Raw genomic sequence first — 27,234 nt, 5'->3', positions numbered from 1 at the left:
CCCGGCTCGCACTTACGGCTCCAGCTGTACTTAAAGCGACAGAGCCCCATTTCGCCGCTGCTGACTTCTGTCCCGAGCCCAGGCGATGCAGGCTGAGAGCGGGCTCTTTAACGCCCAGAGCAGGTAGACAAAGAGCCACCGCAGCCTCAGCCTTCCGGTGGCCTCGGAAGCCCGGGAGGTGCAGAGGAGGGCAGGGGGCCTCGACCTCCACCTGGGCAGCTCCAGAGTTAACCCCCGGGCTGCCAGCTGAGGTCCCTTGGGCGCTCTTACTCTGCCACACAGGCAGAAGGGGGTGTGGAATGCGAAGCTGGGAACCGGTGTGCACTGGTGGGCATGGGTAGGGGAGGCCTGAGCTGAACCTTCCCCAGGCAGGGCTTCCTCCCAGCCCCTTCCCGGGCCCCTTTCCAGGCTCTAAAAATCAGTCAGAATAAGAGCAGGGGACCAGTACATCACCTACACAAGAAGCTAGTGCGGAATGAAGGTCAGACCACGGGCACAAGTAGCCAGGGGTTGGCTCAGGACCTGTTCTACTCAGAGAGGTGGGGTGGAGAGGGAAGGGAGGAAGGTTCCCCTCCAGAAGTGCCGACAACTTGTTGGGGGTTGGGGGGATGGAGTTAACCTTTCTCCAACTTGAGGGGAACAGATTAGGTGAAAGATGTGCATGTAGGGGGGTGATTGCCAGGGAGAGAGAACAGCTCACACCATGCAAGGGTCTGTGCCTTCGTCCAGGAGGCATGTTCAGCTGACAGGTTATGAAGAAAAGGATCCCAGGATGGGAGGATTTTAGTTGCAGAGTAAGAAGAAAAACAAGTGGGATCCAGTAGCAGGGCTCCCCCACCCCCACCCCAAGTTCCCCTCAGGGTCTTCCTGAGAACTTAACTCTCCCAAGGAAGGAGATGGGCACAGATGCTCTCAGCCCAGCTTCCTGTCAGTCCATAGTCCTTGCTCCCGGATGGGGCTGACTGTAAGGTTGGGTCCCAATCCCAACGTGGTCTGCGCCAATTGGGGAGACTGCGTTTTAGAAATGGACAGATGACATGTGCAATTTCTTTAAGCAACAAAAGCAACAGCAATGATCTTTTTTAAAAGCCCTCCCAGAGTCCTGGACTAAGATAACAGTAGACCAGAGAGCAGCGGTTGTCTCAGGGGTTTGGGTGGCTTGGGGCGATCCAGCTGCACACAGATACCCAGGCCTATGTGTTCTCCTAGGCCTGTCATCTCATTGCCTTTGCTTTATGGGCCTCGGTTTTCACAGATGTTAAGGCAGAGGAGATTCACAGTCCTGACCTCCTCCCAGCTCCCCAGCCTTTAAGGAGGCCTGGAGGGTGCTTTGAGTGCTCCCGATAGCCCTTTTTCCTAAAAGCCCATCTGACTCTAGTCCTCTGATTGCCCAGTGCCACTGACCTGGGGTTGCAGCTCTAGATGCGGGCACTGCTATTCGGAGAGGATGGGACACCTCACAGAGGGGCAGTCTGTCTGTGGATCCCTGAACAGTTTGAGTTGGGGAGGGGTCTGTTTCTGAGGGTGCATACTGTGATTGTTTCCCAAATATGCTATGAGATCAAAGGGGTATAAAGAGCTGACCCCTCAACCTCCTACCACCCCAAGCATGGGGGAGGGGTGGCAAATAGATTTTTATTCCCTTTATTCTGAATGGTTTGGGTGTACCGGGTTCCAAGCAGACCACCTTTGAGGGGGATTGGAGCAAGGCAGCTGGTTTTCTCTCCCATAGTCTCCCATCTCAGGCCAGGATGGTGTCCCTAGACCGAATCCTTATCCTGGCTCTTCTGTCCTGGTCACGTCCACAGCCATCCCATCTTCACCACCACCCTAAATGGAGAGTGAGTATAATCCATCTCTAGGGAGATTCTGCCTGCACAGCTGTGTTGGGGCTGGCCTGGGGCATCTGGGGAACAGCTTATAGTGACATGCACCATACGGGATTCTCTTTAGCCTCTGCCAGCACGAATCCTGAGCAAAATGACTTTGAGTCAGAGGAATGTCACCAGCAGGGGATGTTTTCCCCCAGATCTAGCTGTGCATTTTCCATAAGGTTTCCTCCTTTGTGGCTTTCTGGGCAGAGCCTGGAGGGAAGGGGGGTGGCTGGAACCAAAAGAGGTGAGGCACAGCAGCTTACTTGGAGGAAGGGGAGTCTTTGGGGCAGGGATTGAGCTGTCCCAGAACATTCCTTCACAGCCCTTCAGAGCTCCTGTGGCCCTATCCTTCTTCCTCACACAAGCCAGGCTGCCCACCCTCCCTTTGGCCCTCCCCCTCCTCCTGCACTGCACCCCCAACAGGGACTGGGGAGCAGGCTGTAAAGAAAACAAGTCTCAGCCAGCAGCAGGGGCCCAGGGGATGAGCTCTCGGCTCCTGAGTCTTGTCCTTGTCCTCTCACCCCCCACTCAAAGGGATTCTGGGCTAGAAGATCTGTAACCTCCCTCCTCCTTGGGTCTGATTCTTGAACTTCTAGAACCCAGTAGAATCTGAGACTTCCCTCTATATGTTCCTCTTTCCTTGTCGATGAAGAAGGTGGGTTGCACAGTTGTGTCTACCTTCTACTTACCTTTCTGCTTGGTGGAGGTTCCAGTGGGCTTTTATAGGGGAAGGAGAAGGGTCCCAGAGGCTTTGCTACTTAAAGGAATAGCATGCAAATTAGCACCTGCTATTTTCAGCCAACAGGTCAAGGCACTTTGGGTAATTGAACAGCAGCACTGAAGAGAAATGCTGTCTGGGGGTTTCTGTAAAACACAACCTCCTCTGTCAGCAGACCCAGCTTCTGCGCTTGAAGAGGCCCTGACCCTGCCCATCACAAGGGTGTGGCAGAGTTGGGGGGGGGGTATGGTGGCCTTGTTGCCTTGACTACAGTGGGGAGGCACGTTCGGGGTGACTCTGAGCCCTCCTTTCTGGGCCCCAGGCTGCGCAGTAATAGCCTGGGGCAGAAGGGGTGGACTATAGTTGATGCAGGTGGTGGAGGGAAGACACCTGCTGATAGGGAGCTGGGAGTCAGGCACTTTTCCAGAAAAAAAAAAATCAGCCAAAGAGGGACAGAGGAAAAAGGCCCATCTATCTCAATAGGCCTCCCCTGTGCTTTTCTGGCTTCTCTTCAAAGAGCCCTTGGGAGCCATGATCTCATTTGTCTCCCATGCCAGGGCCATCAGAGTGGCTCTTTACAAGGGAGAAACTGAGGCATGGAAAGGCCAGGAAATGTCTAGAGCAGAGGGCAGAGCACAGACTAATGTGCATGAAGTCTTTCAGCCATATTCTTGTGAGGGGGAATACCCTCCCCACAACACAAGCCCTCCCCCTCCCATATACACCTCAAAGGATCTCTGGAGTCACCTTGGCTCAAGGCCAAGGTCTTCCAGACCATTTCCAACAGGGACATCCAAAGATAGTGGGAGGCTTTGGTTGTGTCTCTGACCATAATCTCAAAAGTTAATGGGGTTAGTCAGAGTGAGCCACAAAAAAAAAAAAAAAAAAAGAGAGAGAGAGAAAGACTTGCCAGGAAGTTCCATGTGGTCTGAGTTCCTGGGTCACCTGCCTGGGGGCTTCTGGGTTCCAGTGTCCCCTGTTGGGCCTGACTACACACTGATCTCCTGGTGAGGCCCAGAAGGGAGATTCTTGAGAGGACTAAAGTCCCAGGGGGAGGATCCACAACTCAGAACCTCTGCCCCTTGATCTACCTTCACTTCCCCTCTTTCCTGTCAATTATGGAGCTATTTACTTCCTTAGGTGGCAAAGGCCCTGCCCCTCCACAAGTCTGGATCAGTCAGAGAAGCTTCCTTGGGGTCTGTGGGGGCCAGCGGAGCCCTGAGACCCCTCCACATCCGGACCAGGCTGAGCTGGCAGCATGTTGGCAGAACAAAGAGCATTTTATCATACAGAAAAGGGCAATGAGAGAGAGGAAGGATTAAACCAGAATGGAGGGACAGGGGAAAAGATGTGTGGGAGGACCCTGATGAATTAACCCTGTGGCCACACACTGAGGTGGGATCCTTTTGCTTCCCATGGAGAATGACCTGGCCACATCTCTAACCCCTGCTTTTATTTTTTTTAATGTTTTATTTATTTTTTTTTTGAGAGAGAGAGAGTGAGAGAGCAAGCACGCAAGCACACACACAAGTGGGGTAAGGGCAGAGAGAGAAGGAGACACAGAATCTGAAGCAGACTCCATGCTGTCAGCACAGAGCCCGATTCAAGGCTCGAACCTATGCCAAACCATGAGATCATGACCTGAGCCGGAGCGGATGCTTAACCGACTGAGCCACCCAGGCGCCCCTTGATCCCCAGCTTTTAAAACCTACTTCCAGATCCTCCAATGACCCCCTGACTCCTGGGGGAATCATCTGTTGGGACCTTGATAGAAACACCTATAAAAATCATTCCCAGCCTCTGTGGTAACATGTTCACAACTATGATTTTATTTGCAAACAACCTAAGGCTCTAAGGTGAGGCAGATGTTAAGATACTTGCTTTAGAACATTAAAGGTTAAGAGAGTGGCCTCAGGGACTTTGGCCACAGGCTTGGAAGCAATTATGACATTAGGTCTAGGCCAGGGACCATTCTCTATTAGAAACGGGCACCTGGGTGGCTCAGTCTTAAGCATTTGACTCTTGATTTCGGCTCATGGTTTGTGAGTTCAAGCCCCGCGTCAGGCTCTGCACTGACAGCACAAGGCCTGCTTAGGATTCTCTCTCTTTCTCCCTCTCTCTCTGCCCCTCCGCCATGCACTCCCTTTCTTTCAAAGTAAATAAACTTATTAAAAATTTAAAAAAAAAATGGATTTTATCCAGTGAATTTCTTGCTTTCTCAGAGATGCCTGTGTCTTCAAGAGCTCCTTGTGCATTACCCTTGCGGGCTTCTCTCTGCTCTTGACCTCCTAAAGCTGTACCTTCCCTCCCAACTTCCAGGTCCCTCCTGGAGGACATGCCAGGTAGCCAGGGACAGACCCCCTTCAGGTGGTCAGATAATTCAGAATGTCAGGGCTGAAAAGGTGTGTAAAGCTCATCTGCTTCAAGTCCCTCATTTTCACAAAGGAGGAAACTAGGGCTCTGAAAGTGCAAGCGACTTGTTCAAGGCCCTTTATCAGGCTTCCTGATTCCCAGGGCACTGTTCTCACTGGCAGTCTATGCTCCCACTTCTCACCAACTCCCTCCCCAGGGCCAGGTGAGGCTCAGACAGAAAGGTTCTGAGGGTAGATGGGGGAAAGTTTGGATCAGGGGCCCTGGAGTAGTAGATACACAATACAGTGTCCCAAAGCCCAGTGCTGATCGCAGCTGAGACATCTTTGGTGCAGCACATGGGCCAGCTAGGACAGCGGGTCTGCGCCCAGCTGTGTTACTGCTCCGCAAATATTTACACGACCTCTGAGGAAACCTGCCTTTCTCACCATCCTGCAGCTGGGAGAGGCAGCAGAGAGGAGGCGCCCCCATCAAACCTTAAATAGTGAGCTACTGTTTTAGCAGTCTTAGCTTCGTATCTTCCGGCCACCAGCCCCAACCGCAGACTCGCTGTGGGGCTCTGAGAACCTGGGACAGATGGGATGATGGGAATCATCCCAATAAAGGGTCCTGACGGACCCTCAACTGGCCTCCCTGGGCAGACGTGTGTGTGCGTGGGTGCACATGTGTCTGTAAGTCCTCTAGCTCAGACCCTTGAGGCCAGAAGCAATGACTTCAGAACAACTCACTGCCCCAGGTTCTCCTTCACTGAGCTGGAGCTCTAATATCCGGAGAGAACTAGAAATCTCGTACAAATTGAGGAGGCATTGTAAATGTACGTTCCTTTTATCCCCAAAGCCCTTCGCATCATGTCCATGTCCTCCCACCCCCCGTCCCTGGTCCAAGCCATCACCTTCTTCTGCCTAGATTATTGTAGTGCTTTCCTCCTGTGGCTGTTTTCCTCATAGCAGCCAGGCAGGCCCTTTACTAAACACATCAGACCTCATCACTTAGGATTCTCTCCCTGAATCCTCTCCCTGAAACCTTCTTGTGGCTTCCCCTCTCACTTACAAGAAAAGCCAAGGTACTCACCTTGCTATAGAAGACCCTTTATTACCTGGCCCCTGCCTGCCTGCTGATCTCACTCCTCACTACTCTCCTCTCTGTTTACACTGACCTCCGGGCAGTTTCCTGAACACACACCCACTTTTGCCTTAGGGCCTTTGCACAAGCTCTTCTGTACCTAGTCAAGCCTTCCCTGGCCACCGGATCTCAAATAGCCCCCATCCCATCACTCTCTGCCCATTACCCTGCTTTAGTTTCCTGAAGGCACACAGCACCACTCAATCTATTAGGTATTTATTTATTTGCCAGCTCTTTCTCATATATGAATTTAAGAACAAGGTCGATTTTTGTCCTCCAGCTTTGTCTCCACATGTCTTATATATAGTAGGTACTCTACAAACATTTATTAAATATATGAATAAATGTCATGAAGTGAGCATTATCATCCTTCCTTTCAGAAAATGAGATGAAGCACAAAGAGGCTAAGTAACTTATCTAAGGTCATGTAAGTGGTGAGTGGCAAATACGAGAATTAAATCCAGTCAGTTGGACTCCGGAATGCTTGTGACATTGCCGACCTGTCTCCCAGGAACAGAAAACCAACCACAGGGACTGGTAGAGACATAAGAGACCATGTAGCTGCTGCCTCTCAGACGTTAGCTGGGAAGGGCAGGATCTCTTAGCAGGAGCCGCACACAAGGAGCTTTTGGCCCTGGCTAACCCAGAAAACAGGGATCCTCTGAGGAAAGTTCACTCCTGAAGGGCACAGGGCAGCTGACTTTCCCTCCTGTCCCTCACCTCTAGATTTGGAGCTCAGAGAGGGATGGTGACAGGCAGGTGATAAGTTTTACCCCTCCTCTATTAGCACTCCGCAGAATGTCAGCAGTCCTGGGAACCCCTGCTGGTAGAAGTCCTACCCCCTGAACCTGGCCATGGGCCCATCCACATGGCCGGGTACATGAATCTGGTGTCATTCCTGAACTCCCCCTATCATCAAACCCACAGGGGCTGAGACAGAAGCCAGACACTCAAGTAAAGGATGGCTGAGACACTGGGAAAGGTGACCAAGGAGGAGAGGGCTGGAAAAGGAGCTGGAAGAGAGTGGGTAGTCAGGAAAAGAGGGTAGGAAGGAGGTTGGAAATGTGACCCTGTCTTTCAGGCCACAGATGCCCCACAAGAAAGAAGGGCAGGGCATAGGATAGACCTATTTTAAAACAAGCTGGCCAAAGGGGGCAGGAAAGGTGGGCTGGTGAGAATGGTTTGCCCTGCTCTGGGTCAGGCCCCCATGGTCCCTCATTCCTTTCTGGAAGAGTCCTTCCACCTCCCAGACATGCTCCGTGCCCATCTGGTTGCTACTCCCTGCCCATCAGCAGGCTTGCACCCCCCACCCTCTGCCCCTGGAATTAGTGTGCACACAGCCTCTTTGTACCCAGCCGCCTCTCACACACGTGTTTGGATGGGTCTCACACAGTGTCTGTCTGTCTCTCATTCCCCTCCTTGGTGTGCACATCACGAATGCGCTGGCTCTGTTGATCTATGGCACATGCCCCAACATCAGCCTCTCCCACCTTGTCTCCCCACGGCCCTGTCTTGCATATTCAGTACTGTTGATCTGTCTCTTACATAGCTGCGTGCTTTGGGTCTCTCTGGGCCTGACTCTTTCCTTCTGCCTGCTTTTCAAAATCTAGAGTTTTATACATCTGCCTGTGCTTGTCCTGTTGTCACCGCAACATACAGGCAAGAACAATCCAGTCCTGCAGACTCTTTAGGGCACCCCCATGCACAGCTCAGTGGGTAAGTCTGCCTGCCTGGCCTGCTGGCCTTTCTTAGCTGCAATGAATGGTCTTTTGCAGCCTGGCCAGAGACATCTGATAGCCCAGAGGCCAGAGCTGGCCCCCGATGGACATCCTGGGACAGTTCAGCCTTTGAGCCAGAGTCAACAAAAACTTGTATTCACAGAGGCTTGGGTTGCTCCTTGTGCCTTGTGGTTCTGAGCTCCTGGCTGTGGCTACTTTGTGGCTCTCTAAAGCAAGACCCTGTCCTGGAAGATGGAGAGGTCACTTAGGGGCATTCCAAGTGGTGACCTCTAACAATGATTCACTGGCCGATCAATAGCAGGACCTGAGAACATATTCTGCTGAGTGTTGAGAAAAAATAGAAGACAAGGTCTCCGTCCTTGGGAAGGTCCTACTCCAGTGGGAGGCATGAGATCCCTGCCTTTGAAGTGCTCCCAGGCTTAGGGGGTACATGGGCTGGACACGGAGGGAAAGGGCTTCATAGTATCCCCAGTGAGGCAGCATGTACACCAAAACAAGGAGAGGACATGGCAATTAGAGGGCCTGGGGTTTGCTCTGGTGTTGCCACTTTTAAGTTATGTGATTCTGGCAAGGCAGTTAAACAGAGTTCCAATTTCCTCACTTGCCAATTGGAGGAAAGAATATCTAATTCAGTGTTAAGATTAAATAAAATAACAAGATATAGTGTTTTGTAAACCATATATGCTATGCAATTGTTAGAGAATCATAAAAGCACAAGTTACTACAGTATAAATTATACACACAAGTTCCAAGACAATCCGGAGTCAGAGAGTATTACAATGGGCTGAATTAGAGACGGCTTCCTAGAAGGAGAGGATCTGGCAGACAAGTGGGCAGCTGGGTGTCACCATCTAGGTGGGAAGGTTCCATTCTGCACACGGCCTTTAGAACTTCTATCACTTTAATCTTCCAGGAGCCAAGCAAGAGAAGGGAAGGAGGTCACATTTACTGAGCCCCTGCTGCATATCTAGTGTATAATGCAACATATTCTATAACATCCTTATAGGAATCCTATTCCCATATAACTATCCCCACTAGAAGGGGTTCACAGCTTTCCCAAAGCCTCAGAGCTGGGATCTGAACCCAAGCCTGTCATACTTCCAAACTTACGCTCTTTCCATAATATCAGATGCAAGGAATTTCCAGGCACTACTTGAGCCCAGCTAGCTTATCACAGAATATAAGGTTAGTGGGAAAAAGGAGGGAGCTGACAATTAAAGAGGAGAGGAGAGACAAGTGGATAGGCAGGCAGGGGGGCAGGGCTGGTAGGGAAAAGCCAAAGCCATTTCAAAAGCTTCCCCAACCCCTGATCCATCTCAATTGTCGGTCAAATTTTATGTCATCAAACTCAGTGAAAACCCCAGCAGCTCAATTGTAGGTTACTAGGACACATCAGAGGAGGGGCCACGCCTCAGCCTGCATCAGTTGCCATGGCAACTAGCATACATCCAGTTGCCCCAGTGGAATACCTGCCTCACTCCAGCCTTCCATCAGCCCTGTTGGGTTTGAAGAGACACTGTGATCTAGATTAACCCCACACAGACTGGAGAGGGCTAACACTGCTCTTTTAGAATTAAGGGGGAAGGGAAAATAAAATAAGATGAAAACAGAGGGGGAGGCAAACCATAAGAGACTCTTAACTATAGAGAACAAACTGAGGGTTCCTAAAGGGAGGTGGGGGAGGGTGAGTTAAAGGGTGATGGGCATTAGGAGGGCACTTGTTGGGATGAACACTGGGTGTTGTATGTAAGTGATGAATCCCTAAATTCTACTCCTGAAACCAATACTACACTATGGTAACTAACTTGAATTTAAATAAAATATTGGAAAGAAAAAAAAAGAATTAAGGGATGTTTCAAGAGCCAGGAGATCCCTGAAGCCACCCTCTTCTTCCATTCAGACCCAGGAATCAGACTCCACATCCACCTTCCCTTCCTTTCCTTTCCTCCCAACTTCCCTCTTTATAGTAGATGCTGTTTGTGTCCCACCAATGCCGCAGTCATTGTTCCCACAGATGCCAACAGAACGCTGCTGCACCTGCATCTCAGAGCACCTGTGCCTCTTACCCTGAGGGGTTTCTCTCAGCCTAGATGGAGCATGCTAGAAAAACCAGGACGCCATGCCCCTTGGATTTGCCCCTCAGCCCATCATAACTGGCAGTCAAAAGGTAAATATCCATTCTTCCTTGCCCATGGCGTGGGGCAGCTCTGAGGAACATTCCATGTAATCCCCCAGAAATCCCTAAGTGCCAGTCGCCCACAGCAGCAAACTGCACACGAACATATCCTGCACTGGTTTCCTTTCTCTTCTCGTTTCCCCACTCCCCATCAGGGTTTTCTAGAATCATTTCCCAAATAAACCACTTGCACTCGAATATAGCACTTGTCTCGAGGTATCGTTCTGGGGACCCCACCCCAAGACACTCTTCATATACAATAACCATATTTTTGAGCGAGGCAGATAGCCAGGTAGCAGATCATGATGGGGAAGGGGCCATGTACACTCGTGTGATCATGTGTGCAATTAGCTTATGTCCATGGCACAACTACATGGGCCCGGATCTCCCATTCACGGATGGGTGCTGTTTGCCACAGGAGAACCTTCTGGGTCAGAACATATCCACCTCGCTGGGCAAACCAGTTGGTTTGTCAGCCTTCTAGTGGGGATCAGAAATATCATTTTCAGGGGCGTCTGGGTGGCTCAGTTGGTTAAGCATCTGACTTCAGCTCAGGTCATGATCTCACCATTCCTGAGTTTGAGCCCTGTGTCGGGCTCTGTGCTGACAGTTCAGAGCCTGGAGCCTATTTCAGATTCTGTGTCTCCCTCTCTCTCTCTCTCTCTGCCCCTCCCACACTCATGCTCTGCTTTTCTCTCTCTCTGTCTCTCTCTTAATGTAAGCACCATTACTGTCCATGTTTTTCAGCTAAGGAAACTGAGGCAGAGGGAGAATAAGCAATCACTCAAGCTCACAGAGCTAATGAGAAGAGCCAGGACTCAGACCCAGGAACTACAAGCCTTCAGGCTAAATCACTACTACACTGCCACTGTGGTATGCTTATGTTGATAAGCCTTTTATCAAAGGTCTGTTGATTTAACTGCACATTACAGGACTAAAAGAATATCAAGATGGTGTTGAAAAGCAAAACAAGATCATCCCTTCCAAAAGAAGTCAAAGCCCAAATTCAGTGAACCCATCTGCCAGCCTGAAGAAATCTTATTTTCATGCTCTTGACCGCTCCTCATTAAGCCAGAGGCCATCAGCTAAATGAACAGGACAGTAAGTTAAGATCAGAATAATATATTTCAAACCAACAACTCTTTACAGGTTTCAAAGCACTCCTAAGTGTTCTTTTCCACTTGATCCTCACAATGCAAAAATGATTACCCTTTGACAAATGAACAAACTAAGACTCAGAGAGGTTAGGCAACTTGCTCAGTGACACATAGCAAGCTAGAGAAATGCTTTGGAAGGAATTTCAGATCTCCAGATGTTCCTCCGCCTGCACCACAAGGGAGTAGCAACAAGGCTGCCTGTATGGATCTGTGGGTAATTGTTATTCAATTGGTTGCCAAAGGGCAACAACCACTGTCTACTTCAATACCACATCACTTCTTTTGCCATCAACCCAGAAGGCATCCTTTCTCCCTTTTAGATTTGAAGCCCTCCAAGGACAGAAATGGAGTTTCCTTCTTCAGCTTGAATGTTGGATCCTCTCCAGAATGATCCCCTACCGCCCTCTAACCCAATCCTTGTGTTTCGTGGGCAAATGCCAGGCCTGGGCCAGCTGCCCACTAGGTGGGGTACTAAAGAACTGACTCCCAGGAAACAGAGAAGATAAAGGGAGAAGAAGATTCTCTGTGCTGCCCATTCAAGTTTAAAAAAGGTTTCTCTTCTCTTTGTACAAATCCTACAAACCTGATGCCCATTACAAGAGACTCCTTCGCACTGAAGGTGGTTGGGCTGGCCATCTTGGGGTTTACCAGTCAGACGTCAGGCAAACTGGAGAGCACTAAACCAGGCTCCTTCTCAGGAAGGTGGGTGCAGACAGATGCCGAGGCCTGCTTCGCAAGGCCGGGAGGTGTCTCTTTAAGGCTTGGGCTCACTGCCTCTGGGAGCAAAGAGCCAGCCTGGGAGAAGGCAGGGGCCTACAGTTTATTTTAGTTGACATTTTTCAACGTCAGGACACTTGAGAGCCAAGAAGGAAACGAATCCCATCTGTTCCTGAGCTCCCAAGCACAGTTCAAGAGGACAGGCTGGAGAAGGGAGGGGAGGCAAGAGGGAATGAGAAGACGGGAACATCTAGCCACACACGTGGAGCGGGAAACCACCTGAGGAGAGACACAGGGCCAGTCGTGAAGAATTCCCGCTGTCCCTCTAACACACACCCACACAGCTCTTTCAAGATGGGGCCTGCTGGCTCCGTCTAAGGCTCTGTGGCCTTTGGCACAGGTCGCTTGCTGGACAGCAATCCTGCCAGGACTGCTGATGACACAAATCTATATATACAATGTGAATGGCGCCCATTGGAGGTGTGCGACACGGGAGTACTTCTGCCAGCTAAGCCTGGGGCTCCAGCTCCTTAACCGCTGCACAGCTCAGATACAGCCCGCCCCAGCTACCATTTACATGGGTGGGAACGGAGACACTGAGAAATAAATCCAGATTAAATTAGGGAAGAAACGGAGGGCCTTCTGGCCTCCTTCCCCTTCGTGCACCCTTGGTCCCTATACCCAGTGCCTGTATTTACCTCTGCATGGGAGCCCACCCTCTCCTCCCCTTCCGTGCCCACCCCAGGTGCCAGGGATGGGAAGGACAGATGGCTCTGGAACTTGTCTTCTTACTTAGATTAAATTCCATACCTTCCTATTTTTAGAAAAACAAATTCCTGCTCTCTTTTCAAGAGGTAAAAATGTCTCGAATTGTCATCTAGGACAATCAGCAGCCAGCTCCGAGTTGTCTATGGTGTCATGCTTTGAATATTACCCTGGGCAGGACTAGTGTCAGGCGGTGATTAGTCTAGGTGCCAAATTTTAAGAGGATCATTGACAGCTTGAGAGCTTCCAGGGGAGGGTGACCAGGATGATTGGGAAAAGTGGGTCATTTAAGAAAGTAATGAAGTAGCTGGGAACTTCTTTTGGAGGGGGGGGGGTAAGAGAAGAGACTATCTGAGCAATTATTAAGAACATGCTGAAGTATCTGAATGAAGATTTATACTTATTCTAGTTTTCTTGGATGGCAGCATTTGAATCAATAGGGAGAAGTGAACCAGATTTCAGGCGAATAGTTAGAAACTGTCTTATAATTTTGTTCTATTTGAAATAGAATAAGCTCACTGTGTCTATGCAAGGCAAGACTAAAAGACTGGCTTTCAGGAATGCTATAAAGAAGATTCTTGTACTTTATGGGAAGATGGACTGGGCCAGAGTCACTGAGAAGCTTTAGAAAAATACAACTTCCTGAGTAGCAGAGAATCTGCCTTGGTAGGTCTGGAATGAGATTTGAAATCCATATATTTAAAAAGCCCCATCAGCTGTAAAACTCTTAGAAAAAACACAGAAGAAAGGTTCATGACATTGGATTTGGCAGTGATTTCTTGGATACGACACCCAAAGCACAGGCAACAAAAGAAACAACAGATAAGCTGGACTTCATCAAAATAAAAAACTTTGTACTCAAAGGACACGAACAACAGAATGAAAAGGTAACCCACAGAATGGGGGAGAATATTCTCAAATCATGTGTCTTGTAAGAGAATAATATCCATAATATATAAAGAACTCCTACAACTCAACAACAATAACAACAACAATCCAATTAAAAAATGGGTGAAGGACTTGAATAGACATTTCTCCAAAGAAGATATACAAATGGCTAATAAACACATGAAAAGATGTCCAACATTGCTACACATCAGGGAAACACAAATCAAAACCACTATGAGATACCACTTCACACTCATCAGGATGGCTATTATTACAAAACCAAACAAATTAAAAAAAGTGTTGGTAAGAATGTGGAAAAATTGGAACCCTCATGCATTACTGGTGGGAACGTAAAACGCTATGGCCACTATGGAAAACAGTATGGAGGTTCCTCAAGAAATTAAAAATAGAAGTATTATATGATCCAAGACTTCTACTTCTAGGTATATACCCCAAAAAACTGAAAGTAAGGACTTGAACGGACATTTGTACACCAATGTTCATAGCAGGATTATTTACAATAGCCAAGAGGTGGAAACAACCCAACAACAGCTGAATGGATAAACAAAATGTGGTCTTTCATACAGTAAGTTATTATTCAGCCTCTAAAAGGAAATTGATACATATTACACATAAAGGAACCTTGAGGAAATTATGCTAGGTAAAACAGACCAGTCACAGAAAGATAACTACTATATGACTCCATCTACATGAGGTGCCTCGATACTCTGGTTTCTCTTCAGATCGTATACATCTTTCACCTTTTACATGAGGTACCTAGAGCAGTCAAGTTCACAGAGACAGAAAGTAAGTGGTGATTGCCAGGGGCTGGGGGTGGGGGGAGGGGAAGATGAAGAGTCAGCATTTAATGGGGATAGAGTTTCAGTTTGGGAAGATGGAAAAAGTTCTGGAGACGGAGGGTGGGGATGGTTACACAACACTACGAATGTACTTCATGCCACTGAGCTGTACTTTTGAAAATGGTTGACACATTAACCATATATTAAAAAAAAAGAATTTTACCACAGTTTTTAAAAAAACATAATTTTGAAAAATAGGATTCTTTCGGCAGCAGATTCACCTTCTTCATTCTAGTTTGCTGAGCTGCAGTTTGAAGAATTTGCCCTCTCTGAGCACCGCCCCCCCACCTCCACCCACCCAGACTGGTGACCCAGGAAAGGCCTGGTGTCTGGATGGAGCAGAGAGGGCTGACTGAACACTGGCTCGGGAAAGGCTCCCAAGTGGCTGCTTCCCCCCGCAGATAACAGAGCACTTAGAATCACTGTCATCTTGCCTGGCTCGCTGGGATGGCTTGTGGCCGATTATGTGGCTCAGTGGCAACGGCTTCATCTCTCCCACTGGCCCGGTGCTGGGAGCTCCTGGGAGCCAGCAAAGTGGGTGGCAGTGGGGAGTGGCTGACAGGGGCCGAGGAAGGGTAGGTGTGCAGGTGGGAAGCACTGTGCACCACCCCTACAGGGAGCAGCCCTACCCATTTCACGAATACGGAAGACAAGTTTCTTAGACACAGGACATTTTCTAAGCAATAAAACCTGGATGGAAACCGCAGTGGGGACAGGAGGGCCAAACAAGAGGCTGAGCAAGGGCCGCTCAGGTTTGCATGGTCTCATCAAGATTTGCTGGAATCCAGGATGCCCGGTCTCCAATGAGAAAGCACAACATGTAGCCAGGAAAACACTTAATTGAGGAGTGATGGTTTACATTAACATTACCGGGATTATAGGTGGGTTCCCCTCAGCTCGGACTTCCTTAGCACATTTAAGGGTGTGTGTGTTCACGGTCTGGGCAAGGAAGTCAACATACAGAGAAACCTTAAAACTGGAAGCGTTACAAGATGGCAGACTGACCAGAAAAAACACACATGAAGTTATCTTGGAAACCAGCACTGCAGTTTACAGGGAGGTCCGCTTTATGGATATTGCCATGCCAACACTCCCTTCCCCCGATGTACTTCAGGCTTCCCCAGGCCTATGGTCTAGTGGATGTGCAGGAAGGGCAAGTTCTCTTTCATGCTCTAGCCTCAGTGAAGTCTGGTTTTTTGTTTGTTTGTTTGTTTTTTTACTGACCCAGGCATGCACACTGTCCAGAGGGGATAAAGAAAGGATGCTAAAGCGTGGATTAAGAGCATTTTTCCTGGCTCCCCTCTGCAAATCTATGTTCCCAGGATTGGCCAGCTACCACTACATCCGTCCCCACTGCTGATTCTAAGTGGCACTCTGGTTGAGACTGCACACCCCCCTCGGGCAAGCTTGCATTTCTCAGAGTTCAAGAGCCCCTCTCCTCCATCACAATGGCACTTGAACAGTAACAGTAATAACATCAAAAAAAAAATAGCTAACATTTATTGAGCACTTATAATGAGCCAGGAATTATTTTAAGCACTTTACATATATTTATCTGTTTAATCCGTATAACTATCCTGAGATAGGTCCTGTTACCTGCATTTAGCAGGTAGACAAAGCAAAGCCTAGAGAGGTTAACTACCTCGCCCAAGCTCACACAGCTGGGAAATCCTACCTTCCTCCTCAGACTGGAAGCTCCCCAAGGGCAGGAGTCCTGTGCCTTCCGATGTTTGGGGAATTTTCTGCAGTGGCCATTGTATGCACTTTGGGGGACGGCTCTCACCTCCCTCTGTTTGGGAGCTCCCTGAGGGCTGGGGCTCTGGTCCTTCCAAAACATGAGAAACTTTCAGAGCTCTTTGCTCCATGGGGCTTGTGCCTCCCTTTGCTCCATCCAACTGGGCACTCTCAGAGGGCAGACCTGGGCATTTCCTCAGAGAAGCAGCTTCCTGGCACAGGGGCTGTGCAGAGCAGCCCATTAGACACTTTTGCTCTCCTTCCTGACCAGCAAAGCCTTCTGAGCACAGGAGGAGCTGGATGGCTTCTTTCTGGTCCCAGCTCCAGACTGGTGGACCTGAGCGTGAGGTCTGCCGGCCCTGGGGATTTCAGAGGCAGTAAACAGCCCCGTTTGTGAGTCAGTTGTTTTGCTCCAGAGCAGCCTCATCAGCTGGACAGGCGCTGCTTAGTCCCTCCAAGTTTGTTCCCAGGGGTGGGGAACAGTGGATGGCTTGGAGCTCAGCTCTCAGTCTTTCCCTAGGAGGGGCTACTTTTCATTCTCTTAAAGTCAGGATTTTTATTGCAAAGAGGTAGTCCCTGAGAGGGGTAGGGGAAGGAGTGTTGTCGCTACTTGTGTGGTCCCTTGGAAAGTCCCAGCAAACCAAGAAGGGAGAGTGGAAGTAGCAGTGAGCTGAAAGATGCCCTGGAGAAAGTTCCAGAACCACTACAGCTCTTCAGTCTCAGGGCTTGGAACAGTTGGGCCAGGACCATTTACACCCCTCTTCCCCCACTTAATTCTTCCTAGTTTCTCCCCTCACTTCCCAGACGGTCACCTACATCCACCTTGCTCCAATTGGGGCAACCCTGCCAATTGGGGCAGAAAAGAGAAGATGAGGGTCCCTGTGGGGGAGTAAGTAAACAGACCGCGATAGGAACTAGGAAGTTGCATTATTGGCAGATCTGCAGAGGAAGAAACGAGAGGAGTGGAAACTGAGGGCCACGGGGTAAGGCACGGGCTAGAGGGGCCAGGGACCCCAGCGAAGGAAGGAGAGCCACCACTACCACTTTTCTGTTTCAGCAGTACTTTCCCCGGCTTGCTTTCGTTTTCTCTTCCTACTAGACTCCGAGGTAGACAGAGGTTGTACTATCATCCTCTTTTTACAAATGGGATAGCAGATGAGGTTGTCCAAAGTTCACAGAGTTAGCAGAATTGGCACCAACACCTATTCCCAGGGCCCTTCCTACCAGCCATTTGGGGGCACAGGACCAGGGAGGAGGGCGGGGCACACCATAGAACGACAACCACACGGGCCAATGAGAGGGAGGCCTCTTCATTGACCAATCAGCTCTTCAAATGGCGGCCCCACCCACGCACCAAAGCCTGGATATGCCCCCATGAAATTTCAGGGGCGGCCACCACGAATGTACGAAGGCTCTGCTCAGCTGTCTCCTGTCACAGCACAGCTACCCAAACGCCTGTCACGAGTCCCACTCCCTTCTAGGAATCCCGTTCCACCGGTTTCCCCCTGCCCTCTCTAGCCCCCTTGCCCAGCTGTGCAAGAGACCTTACCCAGTAGTGATGTCGTCGTCCTCCGTCATGGTCTTGCCCATGAGGTCGCTGTCGCTCATGTAGCCGGACTTGAGGTCCACCTCGTCCGAGTCCAGGGACTCGACCAGCTCCAGGCGGGAGATGTGGCTGAGCTTGCTCGGGCTGCGCATGGGCATGGTGTGAGAGTAGTGGGCCCGCTCGCCGTGCATGTACCAGGCTGGCGGCCCCTCGGAGCGGCAGCTCCCGCCCACCGATGGCGCGTCCCCAGCCTGCAGCCGCGGGCTGGACTGGCCATAGCGCCAGGACAGAGGGGATGAGCGGCTGGAGAGGCTGGACACGCTTCGAGGGTTGGCGTCATCACTGTCGTAGCAGGTCATCTCCAGGGAGCTGGGCAGAGGGCAGAAGGGCACTGGTTTTCATGCCGGCAGAGCCGCTCTGTGCCCTGTTCCCGCAGACTGCGCTGCAGCGACCCTTCCCTCTGCCCATGCCCTCCTGACTCCTCTGCACCTGCCCAGTGGGCTCCACCCTCTCTAGGAGGCCTCTCCTTGGGTAGGGCACCCCTGTGATGTTACCTGAGGCTGTCAGAGGAAAAGGATTTTAAGTGGGAGGGAACCAACCACATGGACTGTTAAGTACACAGAGTTTGTAATATGAGCTGGGTTTTAATCCTTTTCTACCATGTATCTGCAAGTGATCTAGAGGTGAAATAATCAACCTTGCTAAGCCTCCATCTCCTCATCTGTAAAATGGGGATAATAGTACACTAGCTACTCCACAGAGCTGGAAGCATCACCTAGGTAAATGCTAACACAGCGCTAACACAGCACCTGATATATAGAAGCTGCTCAGTAAATGGGCCAGGTCCACTGAGATCTTTTGGGGGAAGTGGGATAATCCGGTCACCTTGAGCTTAAAAGGGCTCGATCATTCATCTGTTCAGGGCGTGTCTATCACCTCCGTTCTATTAATGAGCTGGGAGCAAGTTGATTCCCAAACCAGAGATGGCCAAGTCTGGAGTGGGGTGCAGGGGGTATAGGAAAAGCTTTGGGAACCTGAGATTTGTGTCTGGTTCCCAGTTAGACTAGGTCCAGCCAAAGGCCTAGGCCGTCAGGAGAAAGAAGCAGAACCTCACCAGAGAACAGAAGCAGCCGTAAGTGGAAAGAGGAGAGAACAGGTGGAAATGGATAAGAGCGTCCCACACTTCAAGCCCTGCTAGGCCAGGCCAGGAGAGCGTGCCCAGGTTTGTGCCGGATAACCTGAGGGGGGATGGGAACTGGAGAAGGAGATACCTTTCTCCCTCAGGGACCATGGTGGCTGCATAGAGAAAGGGCGGTTGGGATCTGCTTGGAGAGGTGGCCTCGATTTGGGTTTAGAGACTAACTGATAAACCTACCCAGCCGAGCCAAAACCGACCATTGGTAGGGTCTCAGTGCTTGGCCCAACTAAAGCCAGGCGGGTTGAATAACTAAAATAGGATCTATAGGGCGAGAAAGCTGGACAGGGAAGACAATCTGGGGCTGGACATGAGTCACACTCCATGAGCACATCCATTTCTGAGCCACTTTAGGGTTTAAGGTATGAGTGGGACATTGATTTCTCTATTCTTGCTTTTGTAGAGTTCCTTGAAAAAAAAGAAAATCCTCCCAAATTGTCTCTACCAACCCTGAGAAAACAAGGTTTATTTTTTGATCAGTAGAACAGGAGGAGCCCAAAAAATTAAAAATAGAACTACCCTATGGCCCAGCAATTGTACTACTAGGTATGTATCCAAAGGATACAGGGGTGCTGTTTCGAAGGGGCACATGCACCCCAACGTTTGTAGCAGCGCTATCGACAATAGCCAGAGTATGGAAAGAGCCCAAATATCCATTGACTGATGAATGGATAAAGAAGATGTGGTATATCTATACAATGGAGTAGTACTCAGCGATCAAAAAGAATGAAAGCTTGCCATTTCCAAAAGACAAATAGCATATGACTTTACTCATATGTGGAATTTAAGATACAAAACTGATGAACATAAGGGAAGGGAAGCAAAAATAATATAAAAACAGGGACGGGGACAAAACATAAGAGACTCTTAAAAACTGAGGGTCGCTGGAGGGATTGTGGGTAGGGGGATGGGCTAAATGGGCAAGGGGCATGAAGGAGGACACTTGTAGGGATGAGCCCTGGGTGTTATACACAGGGAATGAATCACGGGAATCTACTCCGGAAATCATTGTTGCACTATATGCGAACTGGATGTAAATTAAAAAAAAAAAAAGAACAAAAGAACAGGAGGAGCCAAATGACCCTTGAACCTGAACATGCTGATGGTCCCTACAGAAGTCCTGTGGACAAGATGGGGGAGCCCTAGCCGGGCAGGGCGATTGGTGGCTGCTGCTTCCAACCCTCTGTGGGGGGAGGCAGGGGCTTCCTGCTTCCTGACCTGGTCCACCCCCAACTTCTCCCCTCTGGGCCCTCCTTTGTGTTCTATGTGCACTTCGTCACACACTGTGTTATTTCCGTTTCTAATCACTGTGGACCTGAGAGAAGAGTGGAAGTCCTGAAGGAGACCGTGGGCCTGTGCGGCTCTGTCTGCCGTGCTCACCACTGTGTTTCAGCGCTTTGCACGGGGCCTGGCATGTACTCGGTATGTGCACAAGAATAAATCGACGAGGAGCAAACCCAAGATGAATGTGCTGAGTTGAAGGGAAGGGGAGCTCAGTGCAGGGATTCACGCAGTGAGTGTTTAATGAAAACAAGCTGACCGCGACCATGAGATGAGGAGGGGAACGAAAGGGATGAGGAGGACCTTGGTGACAGGGCACTGGAGAGCTCTGGGACAGCCAGTTTTCATAGTCAGTCTACACCACAGTAATAAAATTAGTGTGGAGTGTGGGTTGTGCTTGGCATCCAGACGCCTCAGTTCTATTCCTGACCTACTCCTGTTTAGCTCTGTGCACTGAAAGTGCCTCTTCATCTCTTTCACTGCTCTTTTCTATCCCCCAAACACATCTCCAGACATCTCTAAGTCAGTGGGGGAGGATTCTAGCTTAAAATTTCGGTTCTTGACTTCCAGCCCTGCATCTAGCCCTTCAATCTTGCCTCTCTCTCTCTCTCTCTCTCTCTCTCTCTCTCTGTCTCTCTCTCTCGGGTCGGGAGAACGGCAGTCCTGGAGCAGAGAGACAGTTTCATTTCCTCTCCAGCCCCAGCCCCCTGACCCAGACACTCTCCTTGCTAGGGAAACGAGCCAGTAGAAATAGAGGAAGTGGGACCGAAATAAAGATTTCTGAAAAAGGAATTGAATCTAGCATTAGCCTGTAAGTTCCAGAGTGAAAATGACCTTGTTGGAAGCATTCACTGGACGGTAAGCTCCTCATCGAGGATAAAGCCTTTGTTTGTTCTGGGGTTTGGTGTCCAGCACTGTGCCTGGCATGGATTCTAAGCTTGCTGGACACAGAACAGCCCCCAATCAGCCTGTGGGACTCTGGCAAGGGACCCCCCCACCCCCGGCCACGACTGCTGCTTTCTAACCCAGAGGATATGAAAATATCCTATCTACTCCCAGGGCTGTTTGATGGAGAGCACTTTCAAAAGTAAAAGAGCCATAAAAACTCAGGGAATCATTGTGTTGGCTATCAAAGTGTGGAAGAGGAATAATACAGACCAAAGGCTAAGACAGGAAGTGGCTCTGGGTCCACAATAAACAGCAAAACCAGCTTCAGGGCTCTTGGTTGGTTTTGGGGTTTTTTTGTTTTATTCTATAAAGGGAGATAGAAACCAGAGGCCTGAGGCTCTCCCCTCTCAAACCAGTAAGCTTTATGCAGAAGGTGTTCAGCCTCCCTCTCTTCCACCCCAAACAGAAAGCAAAAAGAGAGGTCCGGCTGTCCTGCTTAACTGGCTGGCTGCCCCCAGTCAGTGGCACCAGGACACTGAAGATGCTGCCCTAGCCTTCCCCTGTGGGTGAGTCATGTGCGGTGTGACCCCCTCAGCAACTAAGCACTTTCTGCCTTCTTTGGCATGGAGCTGGCATGTGATTTGGTGCCAAGAGCTGTTCTAACAACTTCTCTGGATGGGGGAAGGAGGGCATTCAAAATTTTATCCACTGGGTCGCTGAACTGGTGAGCCAAGCTGAGCCGGGCCTCTGTCCCACTTGGTCCTGCTCAGGGCTTTGAGGGGTGGAGGTCAGAGACAGGTATAAGGGGGCCTGAGCCCCAGGGCTTCTGGGAACCCCACCTTAGATGTCCTTGACCACATCCATTCCAATAGTCTGACTTCTGCTGGCCTAACCCCACAGAGGGGCTTTGATTTAGCATTTAAAAGATTCCAGTTATCTGAGAACAAAGAGCTGAATGTCCAATAAAAAGGACAGGATGGGGCTCGGCAGAACAGTGGAAGGAGGGAGAGGGGTATTCCTAAGGAGAAGAAGAATTAGAGCTGAAGGGGGAAAGCTGCCTGATTTCAGTTCCACTTCCTAGTCATGGCAATCCCACAGTACACTGAAATGATTGGCAGGTAATGAGTTCCCTGTCACTGGAAGTATGTAAATTTAGCCTGGCTATCACTTGGCCACTCACTTGGGCTAAGAAAAGCCCCTATCGTATTGTCTTTCTGTCCCAACTTTGCTTTCATTTTCCAACCCCAGGAGATGGGGAGGAACTGATCTCCAGTCCAACGGGAAAGGTCACCTAATCCCTCTCAGCTTTCCTGCTCCACACCCCCCATGATTTCCCAATCCTGGCCGTCTGCTCCCTTTCTTTCTACCCCCAGAGTGTAGCCTGGCCCTCTATCCCCCTTGGAGCTGACAACATGAGCTCATCTGGGCAGCCCGAGCAGCCAGTGGGGGAAATTCTGAGTCACGGCAGAGGCTGTGGCCAGCATGCCGCTCCAGGAAGAGGTGCTACTGGAGGGATGAATGCCCCCCGTGGTTGGAGGCTGCAAGATCTCTACAGGGTGCGGTGGAGGGGCACGCCTGCATGGCATGGATCTGGGTGACCCAGAGGCTGGGCACCCAGGCCTCCCTCAGCCACTGTCTCAAGAGGCATGAGGGCACCTGCCATAAGAGTGACAAGATGCTGGAAGTCGGGACAGGCACGATCCCAGAATCCTCCAACAACAGACACTTCGGAACAGGAAAGGGACGGCACTTATAACAAAGGAGGAGGCTGACACTTAAGGAGGGAAAGTGGACATCGAAGGTCACACCCGGGGTCGTGTGGTTGGTGCCTTGACCTTCCCATCCCCTACTCTGGTGATTTTTCACATTCATTTGCTTGCAGTGAAATCTCATCAAAGCACATGCTGATACCAGGCAAAGCCGAGCTTCTTTCACTGAGATGACTGATTCTCCTCCCCCCTCAGCATGGTGCCCTGGCACTCGCTCTGCGGCCCTGCCCTCCAGAGTGGGAGAGAGAGACCGCAGCAGAGGGGATGGCCCTCTCTGCAGCTCAGACTTACCTGTGAGTCACCTGGGACCCTCGCAGGCTGGACATGGTCTCTTCCAGGTTCTGTCGAAGATCCAGGACATTCTGCACTGTCCTCTTCCTCTGGGACTCTGGGTCTGGAGGGAGAAAAGAGCAGTTGGGTGAATGGAAACGCTGCTGCTGGGAGCTGAGGGTGTCACGGAGTGATCATTTCCCCAGGACACCACTCCCCACGCCATGCTGGCTACCCTGGACACATGCCCTTGACCACCTGACATCTTGACCCCGGAAGGGGGTTGTAGGCATGGGGCCTTCTGTGTTGTGCACTCCTCTCAGACCCCCTGAGGAATGGCTTCTGCTGGCTTCACTTTGGGGAGGTCCTGCTTCTTTCAAACAATGTCCCAGGCAAGGTTCCCATGGTTGAGGTCAAATATAATGTCTATTGGAAACCCCATCTCCAGTGATGTGTTGGTAAATGTTTACTGATTGGCTCTTAGAGGCAGGGACACCCTGACTTGTAGCATCTGCCAATGTCTGTGGTGTAAATACCCCTCCCATGGACCTTGCAAGCTCCCAACATGATGTCATTGACTGCAGGGTTAGGAAGAGATGCTACCAACTGGCTCTGGGGAGCTGGGACGAGCCGGCTTCAGCACGTCACACTCCCTGAGCCCCAAGCACTGACTGGGAATGTCTGGCGTTGCTCTGTGGAGTCCAGGAGAGATAGTTCAGGAAAAGCCCCTATAAATGTGGCAGATGGTGGAGATGGAGGGCATGAGTGGTCATTTCCTAGAGCATGGACTGAGCTCTGGGCAACTCAGACCCAAGACAAGGGTGCAATCCCAAGTGGGGAGGACGTATGGGTGTGGCCCCCACCCTCAGAATCCTAAATGACCAGGAGTCATTTTACCCAACCTTGGTTTCCAAGCAGAAGATTAACATGGACAGATGAGAAGAATCTACAAAGAGCGAACAAATTCATCCCATCTCCTTTACAGGGTGAAAATAACATTCAAAAGACTAAGGGGTACTGAGCATGAGGAAACTCCAACAACTTTCTCCACCCTTCTATCAACCCACCCAGTAAATCTTGATCAAACACATACTTTGTGCCAGGTACCACGGCAGGCCCTGAGGACACCAAATGAAGGGGACCTGTCCCTGCCCCATGGCTTATCTTTGACTTTGGGATCCAAAGTCACTGAATGGAATCAATTCCTCGAAGGCCTCCCTGAAAGACAACGTAGTATGGAGAGTCAAAGACCTACAGAGAGACGATGGCAAAGCAATGGAGAAAAACCAAGAATCCTCATTCTCAGGCTACTTCCCTTTCCCTCCATCCCGAGACCCTCTGTGGTCCTCTCCCAGTCAAACTGCCCTCTTGGTCCCTTCCTGACCCCCAGACTCAGCATGGCTATGAGGTTCCTTTAGCTGCCAACGGGAACATTTCTGAATCCTTTCTTCCCTCAAGAATAAGCTCAGGCTGGCTGGCAGGCGGCTGCTGTGTCTTGTCAGCCAAGGGAAGGTCGCGGAGGGTGGGTAGAAAGCCAGGCGGCAGCTTTTCTGAGAACCAGTTCCACACCCGGACCCAAGCACCTCTGCTCTCCTCTCCCTAGGGGAGCCTATAGGAGGCTGCTGGTGGTAGGATGGCTCAGGGTCAACATCATGTATCCGGCCTCCATGCTGGTGGCAAGAAGGGACAAATGGCAGGCCTCCGTGCTCTGAGCTCTGTCCCCAGCCTGTCGTCACTTCTGAGGTTGCCAATGCCTATTTATCCTGGCAAGTGTCACCTTGTGAGCTGCTCCATGGCTTGAACTGATGGCTTGGCATGGAACACAGACAGGATCAGAGGGTGTATACATATATTTTTAAAGCCTGGTTCCCAAATGTCTATGTGGGGGCCAAGAACACCGCACCAAGATGTGGGTTTCTGGGCCAGGGCAATTCTTTCTATGGGTTTGGCAGAGATAAGGAAAAGGCATGCATAACGCCCAGGGGTGTGCGGTCTCAAAGAGGAAGGTGACCAAGAGTTACTCAGAGATGTGTGTGTGTGCCAACCCTGTGCATGCATCATCTAGCTGAATCCTTACCTTTACGGGAGATTTGTGCTATCATCCCCATTTTACAGATGGGAGAGCTAAGACTCCAAAAGATGAAAGAAATTGCCCAAGGTGGCACACCTAGCATGTAGGACAGAGCAGAGTTGAGCCCAAGCAGAAATTGCCATTTCTTGTGATACATCACGGGGCATCTCTGCACCATTACTATCGAGCACAGTGATGGCACATAGTAGGTGCTCAATGAACACCTAGATGTTCATTTAGATGGATGCTACCACGCAAAAAATTGTCAAGTGGTACATTGAAAAAAATGAAAGGATGGATATGTGTCCCTTTAGGAGGCTGTCTTTTTTTTTTTTTTTAAAGGAAAAATATTTAATCCACATGGTAGCCAGCCCTCAGAAGGTCACTCTGTATTCCTTATGGCTCGGGCCCTGGGGCATGGGAGGTATGGGTATCTGAATCTGGATCTTCATGCTCTAGTACTAGTAGTGACAGAAAGAGAGACCCTTTCCTACTTCCTACTTCTCATTGACCCCTGTATCTCTTCCCTCAAAGACCACCCTACCCCCCACCTCATTTCCACGTCAGTAGAGCGGGGCAGGGATACCCCAAAGTCTCATAGACTTGCTGAAAATTAGAGCCACAAGAGTCCTTGGAAGTGACTCAATCCAGCCTGGTCATAGAAAAGATGGGAGGCTGGGGTCCAGCGAGGGGGCAACTAGCCAGAGGTTAGAGAGAGATGTTAATGAATGAGCATCTGGCACCAGGTCTCCCTGCAGTGTAGGCTAGGGGCACACACAGGAGGAATCCGGGTTAGAACCTGATTTGCTTGCTGGAGGGGGATCTAGATCTGCCTTGAGCTCCTAGGCCTGGATGGGTCCTGTGGAGGCTACACCCTTAAGCTCCCTCCGTGCCCCAGCACTGTCCCCTGGTGGTCATCTTGGGCATGCCACTCTCCTTCTCAAAGGCTCAGCTCCTGAGAAGTCTGGCTGTGCTCTGCATTTGTGGGTGATGGATACTTTCCTAGAGGTACAGCAGGAGCCCCACAATGAAAGTACTGATATGCACTTAAATGGAGGGCCTCTGGAGCTCAAGAGGCTGTGGAAACTTTGCCTAGGTTAGGGGAGGCAACTTGACATTCATATCCGTGACCCCAAAGCAAATTTTGACATATTATTCAATCTAATGGTATGAATAAAGTTGCATTTGCAAAAGAATCCACCCCACCCCTCCTCCTTGCTCACACTTGACCTTCACTCCATCAGCCTCTGACCTCCATCCCATAACTAGGTTTCACCCTCTTTCCCCATCTCCCATGCGGGGTGCCGGTATCTGAGACATACACTAGTTTGTGATGATAACTGCAAAGCCTGATTGATGATCTGTTTTGCTGGATAAGTCACGGTGCCTCAGAGGTCACCTCCGTGTCTCTTTGTCAAATGTTTGGTCTGGGCATCGGGTAGGCCTTGGGGACAAAATAGACTCCTCTCCTCCCCTCAGTGTCCTTCTGTGTGGGATGCACTCAGGACACACCCAGTCTATGTGGCACTTTTGTGCACATGAGATAAAGCCATTCTCCAGGCCGACTCCACCAGGGTCCCGCTCTCGCTGGGGGCCATGCTGTAGCCAGCAGAGCACACCTTTCGCCTTCCTGGGACGCCCGAATCAGAACACCTTTCACAGCCCTACTCTAAGGGTCTGGGTATGCTCACTCTTCGCTGCTACAGAGTAAGGACCAGATGCAAGAATGGTGTGTGTGTGTGTGTGTGTGTGTGTGTGTGTGTGTGTGTGTGAAGCAGGGTTGGACAAAGGCCAAGCAGGGCTCCTGCAGCTCTGGGTTGACAAGGAGGTCTATGAGGGGAGCTCGTGACATTGTCCTGGGCTGCTGCTCCAAGCCTTTCCCTGCAAAAGGAGTGACCAGGGAGGATGTGTGTGCTCCTCTGGCTCAGGAGAGAGCAAGAGTCTCCCCCAACCCAGTCATCACCATGGTAACTCACAGCTGTAGCAAACGACATCACCCTCCCAGCATGCACTGGGCGTTGCAGGGCAGGATGGTGTTTCTACACATTGCTGCCTCTTCTACAAGACCCAGAGGGCACACTGTTTGTCCTGAGT

At 50.3% G+C, this 27,234-nt stretch overlaps 1 protein-coding gene across 1 annotated transcript in view; it reads right to left on the bottom strand.

Moving 5' to 3' along the window:
* Nucleotides 1-27,234, bottom strand: part of NAV1 (neuron navigator 1) — a 179,536-nt gene that overhangs the window by 79,284 nt on the left and 73,018 nt on the right. Inside the window, exons 4-5 of the mRNA XM_029935451.1 lie at nucleotides 23,091-23,193; nucleotides 17,670-18,035 (exon numbers count right to left, since the gene is read on the bottom strand). Coding sequence (XP_029791311.1) covers nucleotides 17,670-18,035; nucleotides 23,091-23,193 — 469 coding nt within the window. The remainder of the gene's footprint in view (nucleotides 1-17,669; nucleotides 18,036-23,090; nucleotides 23,194-27,234) is intronic.

The sequence above is a fragment of the Suricata suricatta genome, chromosome 3 (genome assembly GCF_006229205.1).
Source record: "Suricata suricatta isolate VVHF042 chromosome 3, meerkat_22Aug2017_6uvM2_HiC, whole genome shotgun sequence".
NCBI classification, from domain to species: domain Eukaryota; kingdom Metazoa; phylum Chordata; class Mammalia; order Carnivora; family Herpestidae; genus Suricata; species Suricata suricatta.
Note: the sequence above shows the minus strand (reverse complement) of the source record. Positions and strands in the feature narration are given on the sequence as shown.